The sequence below is a fragment of the Protopterus annectens genome, chromosome 9.part0 (genome assembly GCF_019279795.1).
Source record: "Protopterus annectens isolate FY-2018-M chromosome 9.part0, PAN1.0, whole genome shotgun sequence".
Taxonomy (NCBI): domain Eukaryota; kingdom Metazoa; phylum Chordata; order Ceratodontiformes; family Protopteridae; genus Protopterus; species Protopterus annectens.
In genome coordinates, this window is record NC_056743.1 from 926117891 (window position 1) to 926138851 (window position 20961).

The window sequence follows — 20961 nt, forward strand, 5'->3', positions numbered from 1 at the left end:
GGGGATGCAAAATGCAAGAAAATACCACTGTTGCTGGTGTGTCTTTATGCAGAAAAATCTTTCAACAGAGTATCTGGGACTTTATAAGTAGGGCAATGGAAGCATTTGTATTCTCTGATAGAATAATAATGTTAATTAGGAAGCTGTATGAAGGACTGAAGCAAGAATTTAAGAGGGAGGGCTCCTCTCTGACAGATTGTGTTTGAACACAGGAACCAGACAGGGTGTCCTCTTTCCCTTTTGTTATTTGCTTTACTTTTTGTTGCCATTGACAAAGAAAATAAGAAACTCAGAAATTCAATGATATAATTGGTACAGTGATCAGGAAAACATGGCTTTACTTTACAGATGATATTATTTTGTTCATGATAAATCCAGAAAAGGACAACTCAGTGTTATGGAACATTTTGAGACAGTTTCAAACCCTTTCAGGATATAAAATTAATGAAGATAAAAAAGGCTATAGGTGTAAATTACGCACCCACACACAAACTTGTTCAGCAATACCCATATTTATGGGGACATGACAACATTAAGTGTTCAGGAGAATTAATTAAAATAGCTTCCGTTATGGCCGTTAAGGATATGTGGGAAGTGACAAAACAAAAGATAATACAAAAACTGAGAAAGTGGAAACTCTTGTTTATGGATATGGACAGTAAGGTACAAGCAGTGAAAATGTTTTGGTCCCTTTAATTTTATATACAGATCAAGCATATTTTTACCAACCAGAGAAGAAGTTGTGGACAATAATTAATAAAGAGTTGAAGGAATTTATCTGGGAGGGATAAGATGATCCTTTCAATACAACAAGGTGCTTTAGGATTACCTGATGTAAAGGGATGCTTTATAGCAACACAATTAAGGCTTCATATACATAACACAAGCAGAAGGTTGTAATTCAAAACTGGAAGAGATAATGACAAAGCAGAGGATAACTTCAACGAATAAAGAGACAGTGGATTTTTGGATGCAGATCCTTAAGGAGAATAATGATATTCATACAATATTATACTTTAAAGTAGCAGAATGTTTTCTTAGAAGTAAGTCAACATAAGAATGGAGAAAGATGATTTTTAGTAGGTCATATAAAAGATTGCATGACAGCTATAAGAATCAAGCAGAGGATGTTAGAAAAAAAAACTGAAAAGAGAGAATGGAAAAGCAATATACAAAAAACAATGGGAAATGTCTGCATCAAAACTTTTTTTCTCGGGTAGATAGCAAATGTTGGAGGTGTGATGAGGAAGAGAAACATAACTGGGAGCATATGTTTTGGGGTGTAATGAGATGGCAGATTTAAAAAATTCTCTACAGACTACTCTGTCAGAAATATTGGGTGAGCAATAGCTCCAGCTAAGGAAAGTATTCTTATGAGCTGGGTCAAAGGATCTGAATTGTCTAAACATAGTAGGGCCTTATTAAGTTTAATTCTGTTGGTTGCCAAAAAGCAATTACTACAAAATGGAAAGTCTAAACCAGCTGAATTTGAAATAGTGAATACTACAGAAGAGATTAATGAACTGGAACAGTGATCTTTAAAAAAAGGGAAAGAGCACATTACATAGAAATAAATGGAAATTAGTGGGAGAATACATGCAGAATAATGTTCCGGAGGAGTAGGAGTGAGGTTGAACAGAAGGCAGGAATTCAGCCATTTATGTAATGTTGGACCGATGACAGTTACAAGGAAAAGTTGTGTGATATATAACATGTGTAAATAGAAAAAAAATGTTATATGATTTTTCTTTTCCTTTAAGTATGTTTGCCTGTGTTTTAAGTGATAATTTAATAAATGTGTTTAAATGAAAAGAAATAAACAAATCTGTCCATTTATGTTATCAGAAATATCTAACATGACATTAAATTTATGACACCTACCCACACATATTATATATATATATATATATATATATATATATATATATATATATATATATATATATATATATATATGGGAGTTGGACGAAAGACCAAAAGATCAAAATCTGGAACTCCAAGATGAAAACAACGAAACCGCAGAACACCGAAAATCACGAAATTCAAAATCCCAATGTTACGGGAGTTTGAATTAGCGCTTTTCATGTTCTGCTGTAGGTAAGTGTGTGTGTGTGTGTGTGTGTGTGTGTGTGTGTGTATTTGTGAGGGGAAATGCTGTGTGTAAGTGTGTGTTGTGACTCTGGTGTGTGTGTGTGTCAGGGACTGTACTGTGTGGGTGTGTGTTTGCCTTGTGTGTCTGTTTGTGCGATCTCGGAGTTAGAATATTTAAGTAGGGGGGTGTGGGGGTGCAGCCCCCCCACGTCAGGGATGCAGGGGGGCTTGCCCCCTGTCTATCATTAGTGTAGGGTGTTTTGTTTAGTAGTGTGGTGCAGTTGTGTGTGTGTTTTTGTGTATGTGTGTTTTGTAAACTTGCGTGTTTTTCGGTGTTCTGGGGTTTCGTTGTTTTCACCTCAGTGTTCTGCGTTTCGTTCTTCTGGTCTTTTGTTGTTACGAAGTAGACCCATATATATATATATATATATATATATGTGTGTGTGTGTGTGTGTGTGTGTTTGTACAGCCATTTCATGCTACAGCAAAAACAGGAACAACAAACGCAGGCATAACAGAATAACAGACTCAGAGTTAATGTCATTTTATTGCACTGACCTGATATAAAAGTTATTCTTATATACAGATGAAATATATACATTTGACAGCTTGAAAAAAGGAGGTTCAAAAAGTCTCTTCTTAAAAAATCATAGTTCTCAGTAGGCAGTAAAATCCACTTCAAATACATCAAGAGCACTGGTATTCAAAGGCATCTGCCAAATCTGCTCCTTAAAAATTCTGATTTACATTTTGAAAACAGTATCTTCATTTCATAAACCTATAACATCTGCAAAGGATGGAGTACCTGCATTAAGAAGAGAGAGATTTAAAAATATATACATTTTGTCTAGTAAGCAAGAAACAAAAAGACAATTTTAATAATGCAAGTAATATAAAGGATTAAAAAAGATCTTATAGTTAGTCTTTTCCTTTAATGGCTATATTCAGCAGTAAACAGACCCTCTAGGTGTAAACTTTTTGTCAGGGTCAAATAGATCAACTGGTATTTATCTCTGCAACTCACAATCCCAAAGTGATTAGATGCACCTGAAAAAATAGGGTCACAATAAATCTGATTTACATCCGGGATCACAGCCTATCCAGGTCCATTTTACAAAAGGTAAAGAATGTAATGTAGTGAAAGGCAGTACAACTATGTACAGCACAAGGTGTTCAAAAAGCAGATCACCACTGCAGTAGTATTCCTCATAGAAAGGAGTTTCAGGAAGGTTGCATGTCTGACTTCCAGACTGACCTCCACAGCTTTCTTCATATGTTTTCATGAGCGTAACTCTTCCACAACCAACATTCAGAGATGCCCTGCCCCATATGTGCTCACCAACCTGTGTCTGAGGCATATGAAGTTAATGTACAGTCTGTGCCATGCAGATTCCAAATAGGAGTGATGTGAAATGGGAGTGGTTGTTCCACTCTGCATGTCTGAGGATGCATCAGTGACCCTAATGGAATATGTTGCTGAGATAAGCATCCTCATTGTATGGTGGAGACCAGGATGTACTTACAAATCTGAGCACTGTAAGGTCAGTATCCTGGCATTTTTCATATTTTGAAATTTGATTAATCAGGATAAATTCAGAATTGGTCTCCATGGACCATCTTGCTCTGGTATCAGAAACTGCTACAAGAAGAAAACTCAATGGTCAAATACAAGTTGGAACCACTTTCCCTTGAATAAGGCTAGTCTGCTACCCAACAAAGGGAACAAAATGAAGGGAGGATATAAAGTACGACCATGGAGTTTTCTGTGTGGAAGGAAAATGCTTTCTCTTTCCCCTGCCTTACTGTGTTTCATAATCTGCCAGCACACCACTCTTTCACATTTTCAAAGCTGCATTGGTCTGCTCTTGCTTGATTCCAGTATAAAGGCCAATAGGAAAACCGTGATTATATTTAGGGATGGGCTGATGACTCATTATCTTATCTCCACATATCTGCACTGTTTCACCAAACATTTAGGACAAATTGTAATGCACAGTCAAAATAATCTCCATGGGCTAGGCAAGGCTTAAAAGTTTCTTCTTAGTACAGTAAACTCTCAGTTAACCAGCACCCATGGGAACTGGTAGATGCCGGATAACTGTAGTTTCTGGTTGCTTGAGAGTTACTATTAAAAATAGGCCTTACTTACACTGTACCCTATACTATTTGTTTGGTTTGACTTGTTCTGAGGTTGGGAAAAGAGGGAATTTCTTCTTATCTTCATTTTTAAAACTCTAAAAACGCAAGCATGTTTCTGCGGAGGGGGGGGGGGGCAGAAAGTGCAACACATGAAAATTGTACTGTATTTCTTCGATTTTTTTTTTTTTGGCAGTTACTTGAGAGTGCTGGTTGCTTGAGTTCCGATTAACTGAGAGTTTACTGTATCTTCAGGTAAGGGTCACAGTGTAATTCAAGCAAGTCTCCTTAGCACTTATCCCAGATGCAGCCACCCTGCTTCTGGCATCCACCAATTCACAGCCATACTTCATGGTGCAATAATGAACTCCAAATGCTGTCTGTGTTAAACACAGAAACTATATCCCTTAAGATTTCATAAGGTCATATTTGAGCATGTCCTCAATTTGTTTTAGGACTTCTTGATACAAAAGCATGTGGATCTGGCAGCTAATCACACTGAATGCTAAACTAGTTAAGGTTAAAAAAGGAGTACACCTTCTTATCAAACTTATCCAAAATTCTACTTTTTATCACAGTTAGTAAGGTATTAAGGTCTCAGGCCAACTTAGTTCATGCAGATGCTTCTACTGGCACAACTGTTAGTGATATCTTTCTGCTGCACCCTGCAGTGGGACAGTGGATATGAGTAGGGGGTTATCAATGTAGACTACACTACATCCTTGAATGCTGCAAGGCTCAGGGGACAGCCAATGGCTTGGTCTCCTCCATCCCTACCAGCTCAAAGTATCTCTTATGTTTCCTTGTCAAATTCATGGTGTTCTAGGAGATGCCCTCTGGAAAGACCCCAGAGAAAATGGTTTCTTAATTATCACTGTCACAGTTAACAGAAGAGGCAATTTAAAAAGCATAAGCTATATCTACTACTTCTATACCTGAATCAACAAGTCAAGTGGGGGTATAATGTCTACTCTACTTTTGCAGTAAGGGAACCCCGAACACAAATACCTACATCATTAGGAGACTGGCCTTCTGCCCCACTGCCAAATATTCCTCTGTGAATGTTCTATAAATAAACTATAGGGATAGTGGTAAAGGGGGCTGTGATGCCTGAGGGGGGAGGAGTGGGTCTGACTTCACTGGGAGGAGAAATATTCATCCCATGCAAGATGAGGAGTTCATAAAATAGTCCCTTAGGAGTGCTGGCTATCAAAATTGGAGTTCAGGATTAGCTGGTGTCATCCAAGGAGTGAGGATGCCTTTGGCAGCTGCCTGGGAAATGGAGACTGGCTCTGCCAAAGGCATGGATTTCTGAAAGACATCTGTAGCAGCATTTGCTACTACAGTTATTGAGATGACTCTGTCATCTGCCTTTGGAAGGGACAAATTATGCAGAGATTCTTCTGGTACTTGTTGAGCTACAGTGGCAAAAGCCTCATCATCCACAGATCCAGTAGAAACAGGCCTCTGCTGAGCTGGAAGAGTCACAACAGCTTCGTACTCTCAGTTTACTGTCTCTAAGATATGGAGTTCTTGAGTTTATCCATCTCTGTTTTTACTGGAATGCCAGAGGTTGTCAGATCACTTGCTTAAGTGCCTGCCTACCCAAAATGCTTCAAGTCTCTTTTGGGCTAAATAACATCACAGACTGCAGGGCTTCAGAAAAACTCATTGTCATAACAGGCAAAAAAATTCTAAAGTGAACTAACATTATTTAAGGGAATAATCCCCAAAAATGAGTACTTATTGTTTGTTGCTCTGAAAGTTGTCTGGATGCTGCCAACAGACGTGGATCACACACATGTTTCAGGTAGGACACAGACCTGAACTAATGATGTGATTTAATGATTCAATGTCAAAGAAAAGTTACATTCACATAGGAGGTTGGTTTGGAATTTAGATGTCCAGCTTTCTGGCAAATCCCTTGTGTAAGAATTCCCACAAAGAACATAAAACATTAACAGCAAATACATAGACCATTTAACTGACAACAATAATATGACACCACAACTGCTACTTGTGTAAACTTACTTTTTGGACTGCTCTGATTCTCTCCATCTGGATCTGGAACCTTCCAGTCCAATTTACGGCCTTTCTCATATAAGCCTTTCAGAACTTTTCTAAACTTATCTGGCTCCCTGCCATTTTTACTGAGTTCCAAATACTTTCTGTACAACTGCAAGGCTGTCCGTGCATCTTCTATGCTGTCATGGGTTTCACTTTGGATTTTCAGATCTGCAAAACATTATTACCGGTTTCAGTTTAGTCCATTAAAACTCAGTGCAGTTCAAGACATGGCAATGCTACCACATCTAACATGTAATTAGCACTGCTTGCATATCAGCCATGCATGATACACACAAAGTCCTGTTACAGAAGAAAAACTGTAAAAGTCACAACAAGATCATGCAAATAATTAGCAGACTATCTGGCTGGTCAACTCAAAGACAACTAATAGATATACAGCTGTAACCACGGTTTAAATCCTCCCTATTCAGAGCAGAAAAGCAATCTATCCAAACACGAATGAGATGAAAACTCACTTTTATTAAAAAATAACAAAGCTTTCGGGAAAAAAGACCCTTCCTCAGTGTTGTATAATACATTTATAATAAAATTAATAATTCTTATAGTAAAAACTAGAAACCACATGACACAGCCAACCTATAACAAAGCACAATGAAACAAATTAGGGGACAATTAAAACCATTAAAGTTGTACTGCCCCTAAAGGAAACATCATTTTTCTAAGAATATAAAACTTTTAGAGCTTTACATAAAAAAGGTTCAACAAACTTTTATAGAGCTTTGATGAAAACATCAGGAAATATACGTTGAAAAGATAATAATAAACATTTAAAAAAAATTTTTTTTTTAAAAATTAACATTAATGATATTGTTTCTGCCTAAACTCTAAAAGTGGTTTGATAGTGACGGTAGTATTTAAACCAGGCATCTTGTCAGCATTTAATCTAACTATCCATTTAAACTCCACAACATCTAACTTATTAGTTATATCACCAAGTCTTATGCTTTTAACTAATACTTTTAAAACTTTAAATTTGAAATTATGCTTTTCATTATTGTCCTTTCTATGTTGTGCCAGAGCATTGGTCAAAATATGACGCCTCATTTCTGATTTATGCTCAATAATTCTTTCCTTTAAAGATCGAGAACACTTCCCAACATAAAAACTTGGATATTCTGTACATGTAGCCAAATATATCACATTAGTAGTTCTACATGTAGCATGACAATCTATCGTATATTCTATCCCATTTATCGGGTGTACAAATGATTTCTTATTACATATGTCAACACAACAGCTACAATTATAACATGGTACAGTTCCAAGCTTATTCCCAGTAATTGATGTATAATTCATTTCAAAATCCTTATAACACAACCTCCTTTTCAAATTTTGCATGTTCCTATATGCAAACTTAGGAATGACATCCAATATTTTACTTAATTGTGGTTCGGCCATAAGTATACGCCAGTTTCTATGAATTATTTGTTTCACATATTTAGACAAATTATTATAAGTCATAACATATCTTATTTCATTTTTGACTTATTTTCCTCATTCACTTGATAAACCTTTTCACTATAAGAATTGTTAATTTTATTATAAATGTATTATACAACACTGAGGAAGGGTCTTTTTTCCCGAAAGCTTTGTTATTTTTTAATAAAAGTGAGTTTTCATCTCATTCGTGTTTGGATAGATATACAACTCAAAGACAACCCAGTTAACTAACAGACCATCTCAGGAGGCCAGCTACAACACAGAACAGTCAACCAGAAAAACATCCACAGGAGTCAGCAAGTATTGCTCCTTTGTGAACAAGGAGAGGTTGAATATTGAGGTGCTCATTCTCTGCTCACTAACAACAATGAGCTAGCAGTTGTTACATGTGGACAAGCTTTCAGCATGTGTATGATCATGACTACCATAACCTATGTCTCCTCTTTCAGTCTTTAAGCAGGCGCATGCTCATGCTGTGCCAGAAAATATGCAACAGCTTCTTAAGGAGAGGTGTACATACAACACTAAGCTGCATATTATGCTGCCAGTATGTCTTCTGGCATTAATGTGAGAAATGCACAGGGAAAGTCAAAACAAAGACCACAGGCATAGTAAATCATACACTGCTAGCTTTGCAGCAATGTCTTCATGCAAATCACTGTGGAGCTCTGTAAACCCATACACATGCAAACATGGCTTATCTACACCTTGCTGAATAGAAATTGGGTGAGGTTCTTAATGGTCAAGTTCAACTCACTGATGATAAACTCCCCAATCATTGTTTTAGGTTCATAGGTTCACAGGTGTTTACTAGGCTAACAACCACAAGGGCCTTTTAAGCCTAGCCATGCATCCCAAATCTCTGACAGGTTTGATACCCTTGATAAGTGTAAGCAGGGGTTTGGGAGATGAACCATTTACTTACAGGTTACCTGTGTCCATTAGAGAGACAGGTGCCAAACCAGGGATGAAGTTCCAGTTTCCCATCCAACTGTCCAAGTTGCACTTGAATTGGGTTAGGGAGGAACTCTGCTTCACATGGATGAGGAGCCTGTTCCATAGAAGTGGCAGTCTCTGGGATACATACATGTCTCTCCAGCAGGTTCTATTTATATCACAGGCAAGGTTTGAGTCTTTAGAACAGGTAATTCTGGTGCTGTTTGTTTTGTGGATATGCAGGAGGTCCATCAGAGTTGGGTCTGACAATGTCCTGTATGCCAGGCATAGTACGAGTGTAGGTTCTCTGACTATTTCCAAGTCAACGGCCTGAAGACCATTGAGAGAGTGACTGGTCAGCCAGGAGAGGCAAAGCAGGAAGTGGTATGAAGCCTCCTTGGTCCTAGGGTCCTTCCTACAGGGCAGAAAGAGAAAAAGGGAGCAGGAGAGAGAGACATGGTAACCAAATCAGAGGGGAAGGATGGTGAAAAGGAGTACTGCAACAGTAATCAGTAAGATTTACTGTTATGGTTAAGTTCTTACACAACTGTACTACTTCTTGACTAAGATCACTCTTGAAATATTCCAAACAAATGGGTGACTCCCAGAGCTGAAGGAAACATAAGGCAGGTTGGCTAGTTGATAGAGGAACTGTCAAATAGCCCAGAAAGGAATGACCTAGTGAGACCCTTGATCTTGAAAAGGTATCAATCCTGTAGAGTTTAGTGAAGATGTGTAGAGATGACCAGGTGGCAGCTTCCAATATAGGGTTGGCATCAACCCGCTTTGTAGAAGGCTCCAGAGGATGCCACTGTCCTGGTAGAATGAGCTTGAGGGCATGAAAGCAAGGATTTATCCATGAAGAGAATAACAAAAAGAGATGGACTTAGAGATCCAGCATGCAGTGGCTTGTTTAGATACTGGTTGGGCCAGTTTTGCATCTGAGACAAACAGCTGATCTGACTTACGAATGATTTGATCTTGTACAAATAAAATCTCATCAGATTTTGAGTGGTTAGAGAGTGTAGGAGTCTTTCCCCCCTGTTCTGTGATTTGGGGAAGAAGGCGGGTAGATCAATGGCCTGGTTGAGAGACAACTCATTCACTACTTTTGGCATGAGAGGGATTAGCCTTTGAGATAAAAAATGCAATGTATAATCAATCTGCAGGAAAATCTCCATGAATAGATGGTATTCTTGTGGAAGTTTGGAAGCTAGGAGGGAAACGCTAATAAAGATCTGTAAGGTTTTGTTTAACAGTATTTTAACAGAAGGAGAAGTGCCAACATCCTGGAAGACAACGATGGTAGCTGTAATACCTAAAGAGGGTAAAGATCCATCAGATCCAGCTTCATACAGGCCCATTTCAAAACTTAATCACAATTATAAAACATTCTTGTCTATAATAGCTAAAATAATGGAAAAAGTAATGCCAAAGTTGACAGATATGGACCAATATGGTTTTGTGGCGGGGAGGCAAACATTTGACATTAACAGAACAATGATGATCCAGAGGGAAGCAGAATGTAAGGAAAATACAATTGTTGGTTGGTCTTGATGCATTTCACACAGTAAGTTGGGACTTTATGAGCAGGGCAATGGAAGCATTTGCATTTCCTGAAAAAAATATAAGGTTGATTAGGAGTATATATGAGGGATCTGAGGTGAAAATTAAAGTGGGTGGGGTCCTCTCTGATAATTTCTGCTTGAGCAGAAGAACTAGAGAGGGGTGTCCTCTTTCCCTTTTATTATTTGCTTTATATTTAGAACCCATGGAAAAGAAAATAAGGGACTCAGAAATTCAAGGATATAATTGGTATGGTAGTCAAGAAAAGCTAGCTCTATATGCAGATAATATTTTATACCTGACAAGACCGGAAAGAGACATTTAACTGCTGTGGAACATTTTGAGACAGTTTCAAATCTTTTTGGGATACAAAATTAATGAAGCTAAAACAAAGGCAATAGCTGTAAATTATGTACCCACACATGAATTGGTTCAGCAATATCCATATTTATGGGGTCATAATAAAATAAAGTATAGGAGTATGGATTAAAAATTATTCTGGTGTGGCAGCTAAAGGTATGTGGGAAGACACTAAAACAAAAGATAATACAAAACGTGAGAAAATGGAAGCTTTGTTATATGGATATGGATAGTAAGATACAAGCAGTTAAAATGTTTGGCAGCTAAAGGTATGTGGGAAGAGACTAAACAAAAGATAATACAAAACTTAAGAAAATGGAAGCTTTGCTACATGGATATGGATAGTAAGATACAAGCAGTTAAAATGTTTTTAGTCCCGTTAGTCTTATACACAAGTAAGACATATTTTTATCAACCAGAAGAGGAGAACCTGGATAGCAATTATAAAAGAACAAGGACTTTTTCTGGGAGGGGAAGATGGCAAGAGTCAAGTGGGATAAACTGATTCTTCCAGCAGAATAGGATGGATAGGGCTTACCCAAACTGAAGGGATATTTCAAAGCTACACAGTTAAGGGCCCTATACATAGCATAAGCAGAAAACTATAATTCAAAGTGGAAAGGAATGATGATGAAACAGGGGGAAGCTCAAGAAGCAATGACAGACTGGGATTTTGGATGCAGGCCTTTAAGGAGAATAACAATAATCATACATATTATATCCATAAAGCATCCCAAGAACTAAGCCAATACGGGGATGGAGAAAGGAGATTCTGCCAATAAGCATGACTGCAATTAAGGATATATAAACAACAGGCAAGAGAGGGTTGGACTTTACTGGAGAAAACTAGCAAAGGAACCAAGGCATTGGGAGCAAATAACCAAAGAGGGAAAAATGATAGATTGGGAAGACATCAACAATTTATTTGGATTGCAGGTTACAGAGTGCCTTCCCTGCCAAGGATTGATATCAGAGTACAGGCAAACAGAAAGAAACTGGGGGGATCCTAAATGAAAGACCAGTACCGGTAGAGTTTTTAGTAGAATCTAGAACAGAAGCTGCCATTAAAAAGGAATAATTAGTAGAGCATATAAAATATTGCATGTTAACAATAAGAATCAATAACAGGAGGTTAAAAAAGATTGGAAAGAGAGACTGGATATGCAATTCACAAAGAAACAGTGGGAGGATATATGCATGTCTCACAAATATGAAACAAAATCTAGAAGATTTAGGATTTTTGCTTGGAAATGTTTACATAGATATTTTTATACCCCAAGCAGACTCCAGAGAATTTTTCCTCAGGTAGACAGCAAATGGAGGTGTGAAGGGGAAGGAAGAGGTAATTGTGACATTTTCTGGGAGTGCAGTGAGTTGGCAGAGTTTAAGGATTCCTGGCGGGATGCACTGTCAGAGATGCTGGGAGGGCAGACTGGTGTGAAGAGGGAGATCATTTTTCTGAGCTACGATACAGAATTGGAATTACCTAGACCTGGTAAGGCCTTGCTGTGTCTAATACTGGTGGCTGCCAAAAAGGCATTTACTAGAGAATGGAAATCAGAATTTAACCAACTATACTAGAAGTACTGAATATGGTAGATAACACAAGAGGAATTCAGATCTTTAGCAAAGGGTAGGAACAAACTACATAGCAAAAATGGGAACTGTGGGAACAATACATATAGGGTAAGAATGAGGTTTAAAAGAAGGGAGGACTTAAATGAGTTATGTAATGTTTGACTGAAAATGAATGGGTAGATTATAAGTGATGTTTAATGTTTGCAAATGGGAGTGTGTCAGTATGGTTTGTGGTGTAAAATGCTTGGAAATAGGATTGTGTCTGTGTGGTTTGTTCTCATTTATACAAATGTATGATTGGCAATGTTGTAACTGATGGTTCAATAAAGATTTTTCTTGTCTTAAAAAAGAGGGCAGGAATTTAATAATTTATGTAATGTTGTTTAGGTTATACGAAATATAGCAATATATGTGAAGTATAATGTTTGTAACCATGATCTTGTTAATACAGTTTGATTACTTTTATATAAATGTAAATTTGCCTATGTCACAAGTGATAATTCAATAAAGGTATTTAAGAAAAAAAAGACAGAAAGAAAGATGGATTAGCCTGTCCTTGTTCATAGGTAGGTACTAGGCTATCGGCCCAAGGGCCCAAGTAAGCCTAGCCAACAAGGTTCCCTGGCTTACACCACCCAAGAAAGTTAATTTCCTGTGTCCCTGTCGAGCAGAGCCACAGAAGTGATCCCCGGGGTGTATTTCCTATTTCCCATCCACTCATCAAGATTTTTCTTGAAGAGTGCTAATGAGGAACTTTGTTTGACGTAGATGGGTAGCTTGTTCCAGAGGATAGGAAGTCTCTGGGATAGGAATCTATCCCTCCAGCATGTCCTGTTTATTGTGGTGACAAGGTTTAGGTCCCTACAGCGTGTAGCTGGGGGGATTGGGATTTCTTAAGGTGTAGCATGTCCAACAGCTCTGGGTTTAACATAACTTTATATGTTAGGCAGAGATCTCCTCGGAGTAGGTGATATGCTACAGAGTAAAGCTGGAGTTTTTTGAGACGATCAGTGCAGGGCATCTGTTTGAGGCCAGTAATCCTCTTCGTGAGGTACTTCTGTGGCCTTTCCAGCTGCTGCAGATGTCTTGTGAGATACATTCCAAACGGGGCGTTGTACTCTACAATAGGTCTAATGAGTGCTGAATAGAGGGGAACAATGACCTCTTTTTTACCTGGATGAGAACCCTTTTGTGATGAGGTGTGCCACATAGAAGGATTTCGTGACTACTGTGGTGATGTAATTATCAAAGGAGAGACTACTGTCCATCTAGGTCCCAAGGTCTCTTATCACAAATTTGGCGTTAAGTAAAAAAAATGTGAAAAATAAGAAACGGAGGAATGGTCACATGTACCTGTAGCTCTAAGACTTTTCTATCAGAATTGAGACACACAAGCAGAATTGTCTTCCAGGTGAAGAATTTGAGATTTGCTGAGGCTGCAGGTTCAAAACGAGACAGAGTGAGCTTTTCCAGCACAGCACAAAACTGAAGTCTCAAGGATGGGATACAGACTTCCTCTGTGGTATAAAATGCAGAACCCCTTTAAGGAACTGTGTGACCTAAGGTCTGGACATAACAAGTGGACTCGGGGCAGACAGGCAGAGATGGTCGATGGGTGGGCTTTGATGGGGGAGTAAGCCAAATCTGCAACCTTGAGCTCACACAAGTACTTTAGGATAGAGCTACCTCTTAATTTGTTGGGATCCTGGTTATTACTATGGTACCAGAAAGAAAATCCTCTTCCATTTGGCTATGTAGGACTTCTGAGTGGTGGGTCTCCTTGCTTCTTGAAGAACCCCCAATTACATCTTCTGAAAAACAGTGCCTGAAAGGAATCAGAACATTATCATCCAGAGGCTTAGGTTTCGGGATGACAGGGTGGGATGTAGCAGTAATCCTTTTTGCTGTGTGATGAGATCCCCCTTGTGTGGTAGCTTGCAGTGTTTGCCCTTGTCTTGATGATGAAGAGGGAACCAATGCTGTCTTGGCCAATAAAGGGATCCATTAGTAATAGTTTTGTTTTTTTCATTTTGGATATTTAGTAGAACCCTTGGAATAAGAGGCAGTGGGGAGAAGGCATAGAGAAACTTCCCTGCCCACTGACAGGAGAATGAATCTGTTATCTGGACTAAGAGGCATGGGTTACAGCTGCAAAAGAAGGGAAGTGGTTTGTCTCTATCTGAGAAGTCCCTCATTGGCGAAGGACGTCCAGGAACACTTGTCTACTCAGGGTCCACTCATGAGGGTCCTCCAAGGTCCTACTTAATTAGTCTGGCACACTGTCCTGTGATGGGATTTATATGAGTAGGGACATGCTCCTCCCAGTGGCAAGATCCCAGGCCCTCTGTACTAGTCTGCACAGTTGGTATGATTTGGCACCTTATTGCTTATTTATGTACCTCATGACCATCATATTGTCTGTGAACACTCAAAGAGGACCTGGCTTCCAGATATGTGGGAAAAACCCGAAGAGACTGGATGAGGGCCCTGATCTTTTTCAGGTTGACGAGTTCCTTTTTGAGCTTGGGCTACCTTCTTTCCTGTACTCTGTGGGTGCCCTTTCCTGGCCCCCAGGCCTTGTCCAAGGCATCTGTGTGCATCTCCTAAATAGGGGCTAGTAGAATGAAGGGGAGTCTTGAGTTGAGTTTCACCTGGTCTACCCACCATGAGAGTTCCTTTCTGAGACAAGGTATGAGAGGAATCACTGTGTCTAGAAGGGTGAGAGTGGTTGGCCCATACTGTTTGGAGATACCACTGAATTTTCCACATATGTAACTTGTCTAGGGGGAGCACTGAGATAGTTGCTGCCATGAATCTTAGAGCTCTTAGGGTTTCCCCTGGCTGACCATCGTTCAATGGAGGAAAGGCTGTGAAAGTAAGTTGTGAGGTTCTGTACTTTTTGCTGAGGCAAGTAAGCCTGCATTTTTCTGATGTCCAATCTGCAGTCCAGAAACACTAGGTCCTTTGTGGGATAGTAGGAGGACTTTCTTTAGTTGACAGTGAACCCCATATGCAACAGGAGGACGAAGGTGAACTAGAGATGTTGCAGTAGGATCAGTGGAGAGGTAGCCTGGATTAGCAAACTGTCTAAGTATGGGAATAATCTGAATTCCCTGAGTTCGACAGAAAGCTATCACAGGTGGTAGACACTTTGTGGAAACTCTTTGGGCTGTAGAAAGCCCAAAAGGCAAAACAGTAAATTATAAGTGAGATAAGCCAGATCAAAACCTGAGGAATCTCCTTGCACGACACGTGAATTGGTATATGTAAAAAGGCATCCTTTAGATCCAGACATCTGTGGAATATGAAAGGCAGCAGTGTGTCCAGGGGGAGCATTCTGAAGGCTGCCAAATTTAAGAAAGTGTCTAGCAGACAGGGAGATCCAGTATGGGTCTCCACTGCCCCACTTTTCTTGGAACTAGGAAGAGTCTGGACTAAAAACACCTTCCTACAAATTTGGTGGGCACTGATTCTATAGCACTTTGTGCCTGCAGTTTTTGGAGTATGGAAGGTAGCAGATGAAGATGGTTCTGGAGAGGGGTATACCATCCAGTGGAGGGAGTTCTTTCTATGACATGGTGTGACGCCTGTACCCTGGCCCAGTAATCAAGAAGCCTCAATCCTCACCACTAGCCAGTGAGGGGCGTGCACACTGGGAAGGATAACAAGTACACACACACAGTAAAGTACAATTTCCCTTAAGAGCATACAGAGATCACAGTTGGACTGGGGCTGGTTTCTCCCTCTCTCTCTAGATCCCCAATAAACTCCCCACTGGCACAACTATAGGGTTCAGATCTCAGCCGAGTAGTCAAGCCAAAACCTCCAGTACCCTCTCTGTCCAACCAGTGCCTTGTGTCCCTGCCCAAGTAGCTCACACACACACACACACACACACACACACACACACACACACACACACACACACACACACACACACACACACTTTGAAATTTGATTTATAAACAAATACAAAGACGTTCCTGTGGAAGGCTGGCACAGATTCTCCAGCTATGTCCCCATCTGTCCGGACTATACGGTAGTACTACCTGCCTCCAACTACTCTTATTAGCTACTCTAAAGGCCCTTACCAAAGGGTCTCCAGTTCTACTGTGCAATGTTATTTTTATCCAATTGGTACATGTGACTAAGACTTGAAGGCTATTTAAGAGTGGCCTGTACAGTATCACCAAATACATGCAAGTACTCTCAGAGCTTAAATTATCTTTACACAAAACAGCCACAGTTGAAAGGTTTAAAATATTTAATAATACATAATAAAAACACAAGACAATACTTATTCATTCAACACAGTGATATTAGAGAGTTCAGAAATCACAGGAAACACTTTAAAACAACATTGTAGGATAGTCTCACATAAATATAGAAAACAGACTAATCTGGGCATATTTCTATCTATCTCTAAGAGAAATCACTGTTCTAAGTACTACTTACAGAGCAAGCAAATATAGACGAGAAGTGCTGGTGAGCTGTTGTCAGCTTCAGAACAAAATACAAAATGTTATTCTTTCTTTCTGTCCTTAAAATGATAATACTGCTGAGTCATTTCAGATTACATCATTCTTGTCTCTTCTATGATTTATTTCCCAGGCTAACAGAACTCAAAATTTAACATTTTTTTGATCTGCACCTGCCAGAAAGCCACATCATAAAATACACTTTGCATGTGAAACCTAGTAATTATCTGTCGTAGCACAGTAGAAAGAATTTCTAGCTCAGACATCCTGTCTCTGAACTTGAGATCAAACACAATCATAAAATCATTTACTTATTAGCTTTCTTCCAGCAGGGTGCACTGTGGTAACATTTTGGAAGCTTCAGAACATAACACAGTTTTCTTACATTTGTTACACAAGCCTGTGGATCATATTAATATTTACAATGACATAGAATTATGTACAAAATTCTATCTAGCTAGGCTGGCAGTCTTGACAACTCCCCCCCTGGGAAACTCAAGCTAGTGTTTCAAGTGACCCTTGAGAAACGTTGCTTGAGAGGGTTGAGTCTATCTGGGTATTCCTTACCCCATTACCTGTGTTGAGAGCCCATCTGCGTGGGCTTTGCTAATCCCACTGCTGGGCTGCACTGACATAGGATATGCTTGCAACCCTAGGGTCCACCTTAGTAACTTGGCATTTTATTGGCTGGCTCAATGTAACCATGTTAGGGGATTGTGATCTGTAACTACAGTGATTTTACTTCCATACAGATAAGGCCGAAGCTTCTGCAGTGTTCACACTATGGCTAGACATTCCTTTTCTACAGTTGCATAGCATTCTTCCCTGGGTTGAAGCCTATGACTCAGATATACCACTGGGTGCTGTTCTCCTTCTGAAGAAATTTGGCTAAGTACAGCCTCCATCCCATGGTTCAAAGCATCCACCTGTACAACAAATTTTATGTTGTAATCTGGACTGGCTATCACAGGGGAGTCCTCCCAAAGCTTCTTTAAGCTTCTGGAATGCCTGCTCACATGCTGTGGTCCACACTACCTTATCTGGCCTGTTTTTCCTTGTCAGGTCTGTGAGGGGAGCAGCTATGATACTATAACTGGGGACAAACGTTCTGTAGTACCCTGCTATCCCTTAGAATGCCCTCACCTGCTTTTTATTAACAGGTGCGGGCCGTGCCTGGATGGCTTCCACTTTGGCCAGTTCTGGCCCGATCTTACAACTCCCCCACGCTATGTCCCAGGTAGGAGACCTTTGCATACCCACCTGTCATTTGCTGGGCTTAATGGTCAATCCTGCCCTCTGTAGTCTGCCCAACACCTCCCTGACATGCCAAAGGTGCTCTTGCCAGGAATGGCTGTAGATGGCAATATCATCTAAGTAAGCAAAGGCAAACCCTCCTGCAAGGATACGATCTACCAGGTTCTGGAAAGTTGCAGGGGCATTTTTCATTGCAAAGGGCATCTTTGTGAACTCATACCAGCCAAAAGGAGTCACAAAGGCTGACCTCTCTCTAGCACTGGTAGTCAAGGGCACCTGCCAGTAACCCTTGGTAAGATCAATGATGGTAAGATACTTAACCCCAGCCAGCTGCTCTAGGGCTTCATCTGTCCTAGGCATGGGGTAAACATCTGACTCTGTGTGACTATTTAATTTCCTGTAGTCCACACAGAACCTGGTGCTGACATCCTTCTTTGGCAGCAGCACCACTGGGGAGGCCCAGGGACTGTTGGACTCTTGAATTAACCCTAGTTCCAACATTTCCTGCATCTCCTCCCTCAGAGTCTGTTTGACTCTCTCAGGCACCCTATAATGGGCCTGCTTAATAGGCCTTTGGGGTTCTGTATCCACCCAGTGCTGCACCAGGTGGGTGCACCCTGGTTTCCCAGTGAACATGTCCCCAAACGCCTGTAGCACTGCTTGGATTTCTCAAACCTGGGTAGGAGATAGCTGCTGGGACATTGCTACCTCTTCCACTGAAGTGTCAGTCCAAGCCTGACTGAGGAGATCAGTCACCAGATCTCCCTCAGACACCTCCTGCAATCCACTGCAAATATTCAGCACCAGGGCCTCCCTATCATGGTAAGGTTTCATCATGTTAACATGGCACAATATGTGCCCCTGCCTCCTGCCTAGCAGTTCCATCATCTAGTTAACATCACTGCCCTTCCTTACCACCTTGTAGCGTCCCTCCCAAGCTGCCTGCAGTTTGTTATGTCTGACAGGAATGAGAACCATTACCTGCTGCCCTACAGCATGCTCTCTAGCTCGAGCATTCCTGTCATGCCAGACCTTTTTCTGCTGCTGGGCTTCTGCCAGGTTCTCCTGGACCAAGCCCATGTGTTCCCTGAGCCTTGTCCTGAGGTTCAGAGCATATGCCACAACAGACTCCTTATATGATTCACACTCACCTTCCCACTCATCTCAAATTAAATCTAGAGGTCCCCTCACCCTATGCCCATACAGCAACTCAAAGGGTGAAAAACCTGTGGATTCCTGGGGAACCTCTATGTAAGCAAACAACAGATGGGGCAAATACTTGTCCCACTCCCTCTTAAACTGGTTTGCAACTGCCCATAGCATGGACTTGATTGTAGAGTTTAACCGCTCAACAAGACCATTAGTCTGGGGATGGTAGGGGTGGTCTTTAGGTGCTTCACCCAACAGTACATCCACACACAAGCCAGCAGGTCAGACATGAAATTGGCACCTCTGTCAGTCAGTATTTCTTTTGGGAAACCTAACCTGCAGAAAATGTCTAACAAAGCATTTGCCATCTTTTCTGCCTCAATGGAGGGCAAAGCCACTGCCTCAGGGTATCTTGTAGCATAATCTACTACCACTAGGATATACTTTTTTTGTGGAATGTGGGGTACTCAGAGGCCAAACAATATCCATAGCTACCCTCTGAAATGGCTCCTTAACCACAGACAAAGACATCAAAGGAGCTTTCACCTTGTCTCCTGCCTTGCCTACCTTTTGGCACTGCTCACAGGTCCTACTGTACCCTGTTACATCTCTGGAAATCCCAGGCCAGTAGAAGTTCTGCATAATATGCCTCTTTGTATGTTTTATGCCCATATGACCTGCACAGGGAATATCATGGACTATGGCTATAAGTGCCAGATGGTAGGCTCTAGGCACTACTAACTGCTGTTTCCTATCACCTTCTAGCCCTCCCTCAGGGGTCCACTCTCTATACAGTAACCCTTTGTCCCAGTATACAGAAACCCCCTTCCCTTGAGAATCAGGTGCCTCACTAGCTACCTGCCTCAAGTCTTGTAATGTAGGGTCTGAGAGCTGAGCCTGTTTCAACTTTCTCTTTGTAAACCTTCCCAGCTCCCCTTCCACAGGACGTCTGATATCCTCTAACAACGGTGCCTCGCTGTCAGCCTGGGTACTACTACTCACCTCTACCTTTGCAGTCACTCTGTCCACGGGAACATCAGTACCCACAAGCAGCTGTGACTCATCTTCAGTCTCACTGCTACAGGGTAGCTTCCTCCCTGAAGTAACCACCTCACCAGTCCTGGCTGGAGTCTGTCTGGGTCTCTCCCAGGCTACTAGACCCACATGCTTGTCTCCAAGACTGACTGTGTGTAACTTCATAAACATACAGTACTGCCTCATCAAATCCATCCCTATCAGGACATCTGCAGGATGGTAGTTTGGTACCCCTGTTGTCTCAAGACAACCTACTATTGGCATTTTGTCTTTCCCACTTACTGGCTCCCTCACCTTTTGTTCCCCACCTTACCTCCATGGACATCTATATGCCACATGGCCCCACTGGTTGCATTCAAAACATTTAACCCTAGGTTCTGGACGTGTACCTGGACTAGTGGCTTCCCCTGCTACTGTCAGATTCTGTAGGGACGGTCTGGGCTGCTCACCATGAGTTCCCCTTAGACCCATGAGCAGCACTGGGTGTCCCTTTCCTATGTAGTGATGCCCTGCTTGCTAGGCATAGGTCTCCCTTCTTACCCAACTCATCTACAGTACAGCATTGTCTATCAGCTAACCAGATCATGTCCTCAGGCAAAGTGCTAAGGGCTTGTTCCCTCACCAAAAGGTCTGCCAGCCCTTCAAAAGTGGTGACCTGACATCCACTCACCCATCTATGAAAACAAGTGCTAGTTCAGCAACACATTTCCACACACTTTCATCTGCCTTGCGTCTATGCTCATGAAACTTTTTCCTATAAGCTTCAGGTGTTAGCTTAAAAATTCTAGCAAACAATTCTTTACAGCATTATAATTTGAAAAGTCATGGTCAGACAGTTTGGACAAGATAG

At 40.8% G+C, this 20961-nt stretch overlaps 1 protein-coding gene across 1 annotated transcript in view; it reads right to left on the minus strand.

Moving 5' to 3' along the window:
• Positions 1 to 2619: 2619 nt before the first annotated feature.
• The window catches only part of PAN2 (poly(A) specific ribonuclease subunit PAN2), a 1212755-nt gene continuing 1194413 nt past the window's right edge, over positions 2620 to 20961 (minus strand). The window contains exons 25-26 of the mRNA XM_044083667.1: positions 6259 to 6462; positions 2620 to 2896 (exon numbers count right to left, since the gene is read on the minus strand). Coding sequence (XP_043939602.1) covers positions 2862 to 2896; positions 6259 to 6462 — 239 coding nt within the window. The 3' untranslated portion in view covers positions 2620 to 2861. The remainder of the gene's footprint in view (positions 2897 to 6258; positions 6463 to 20961) is intronic.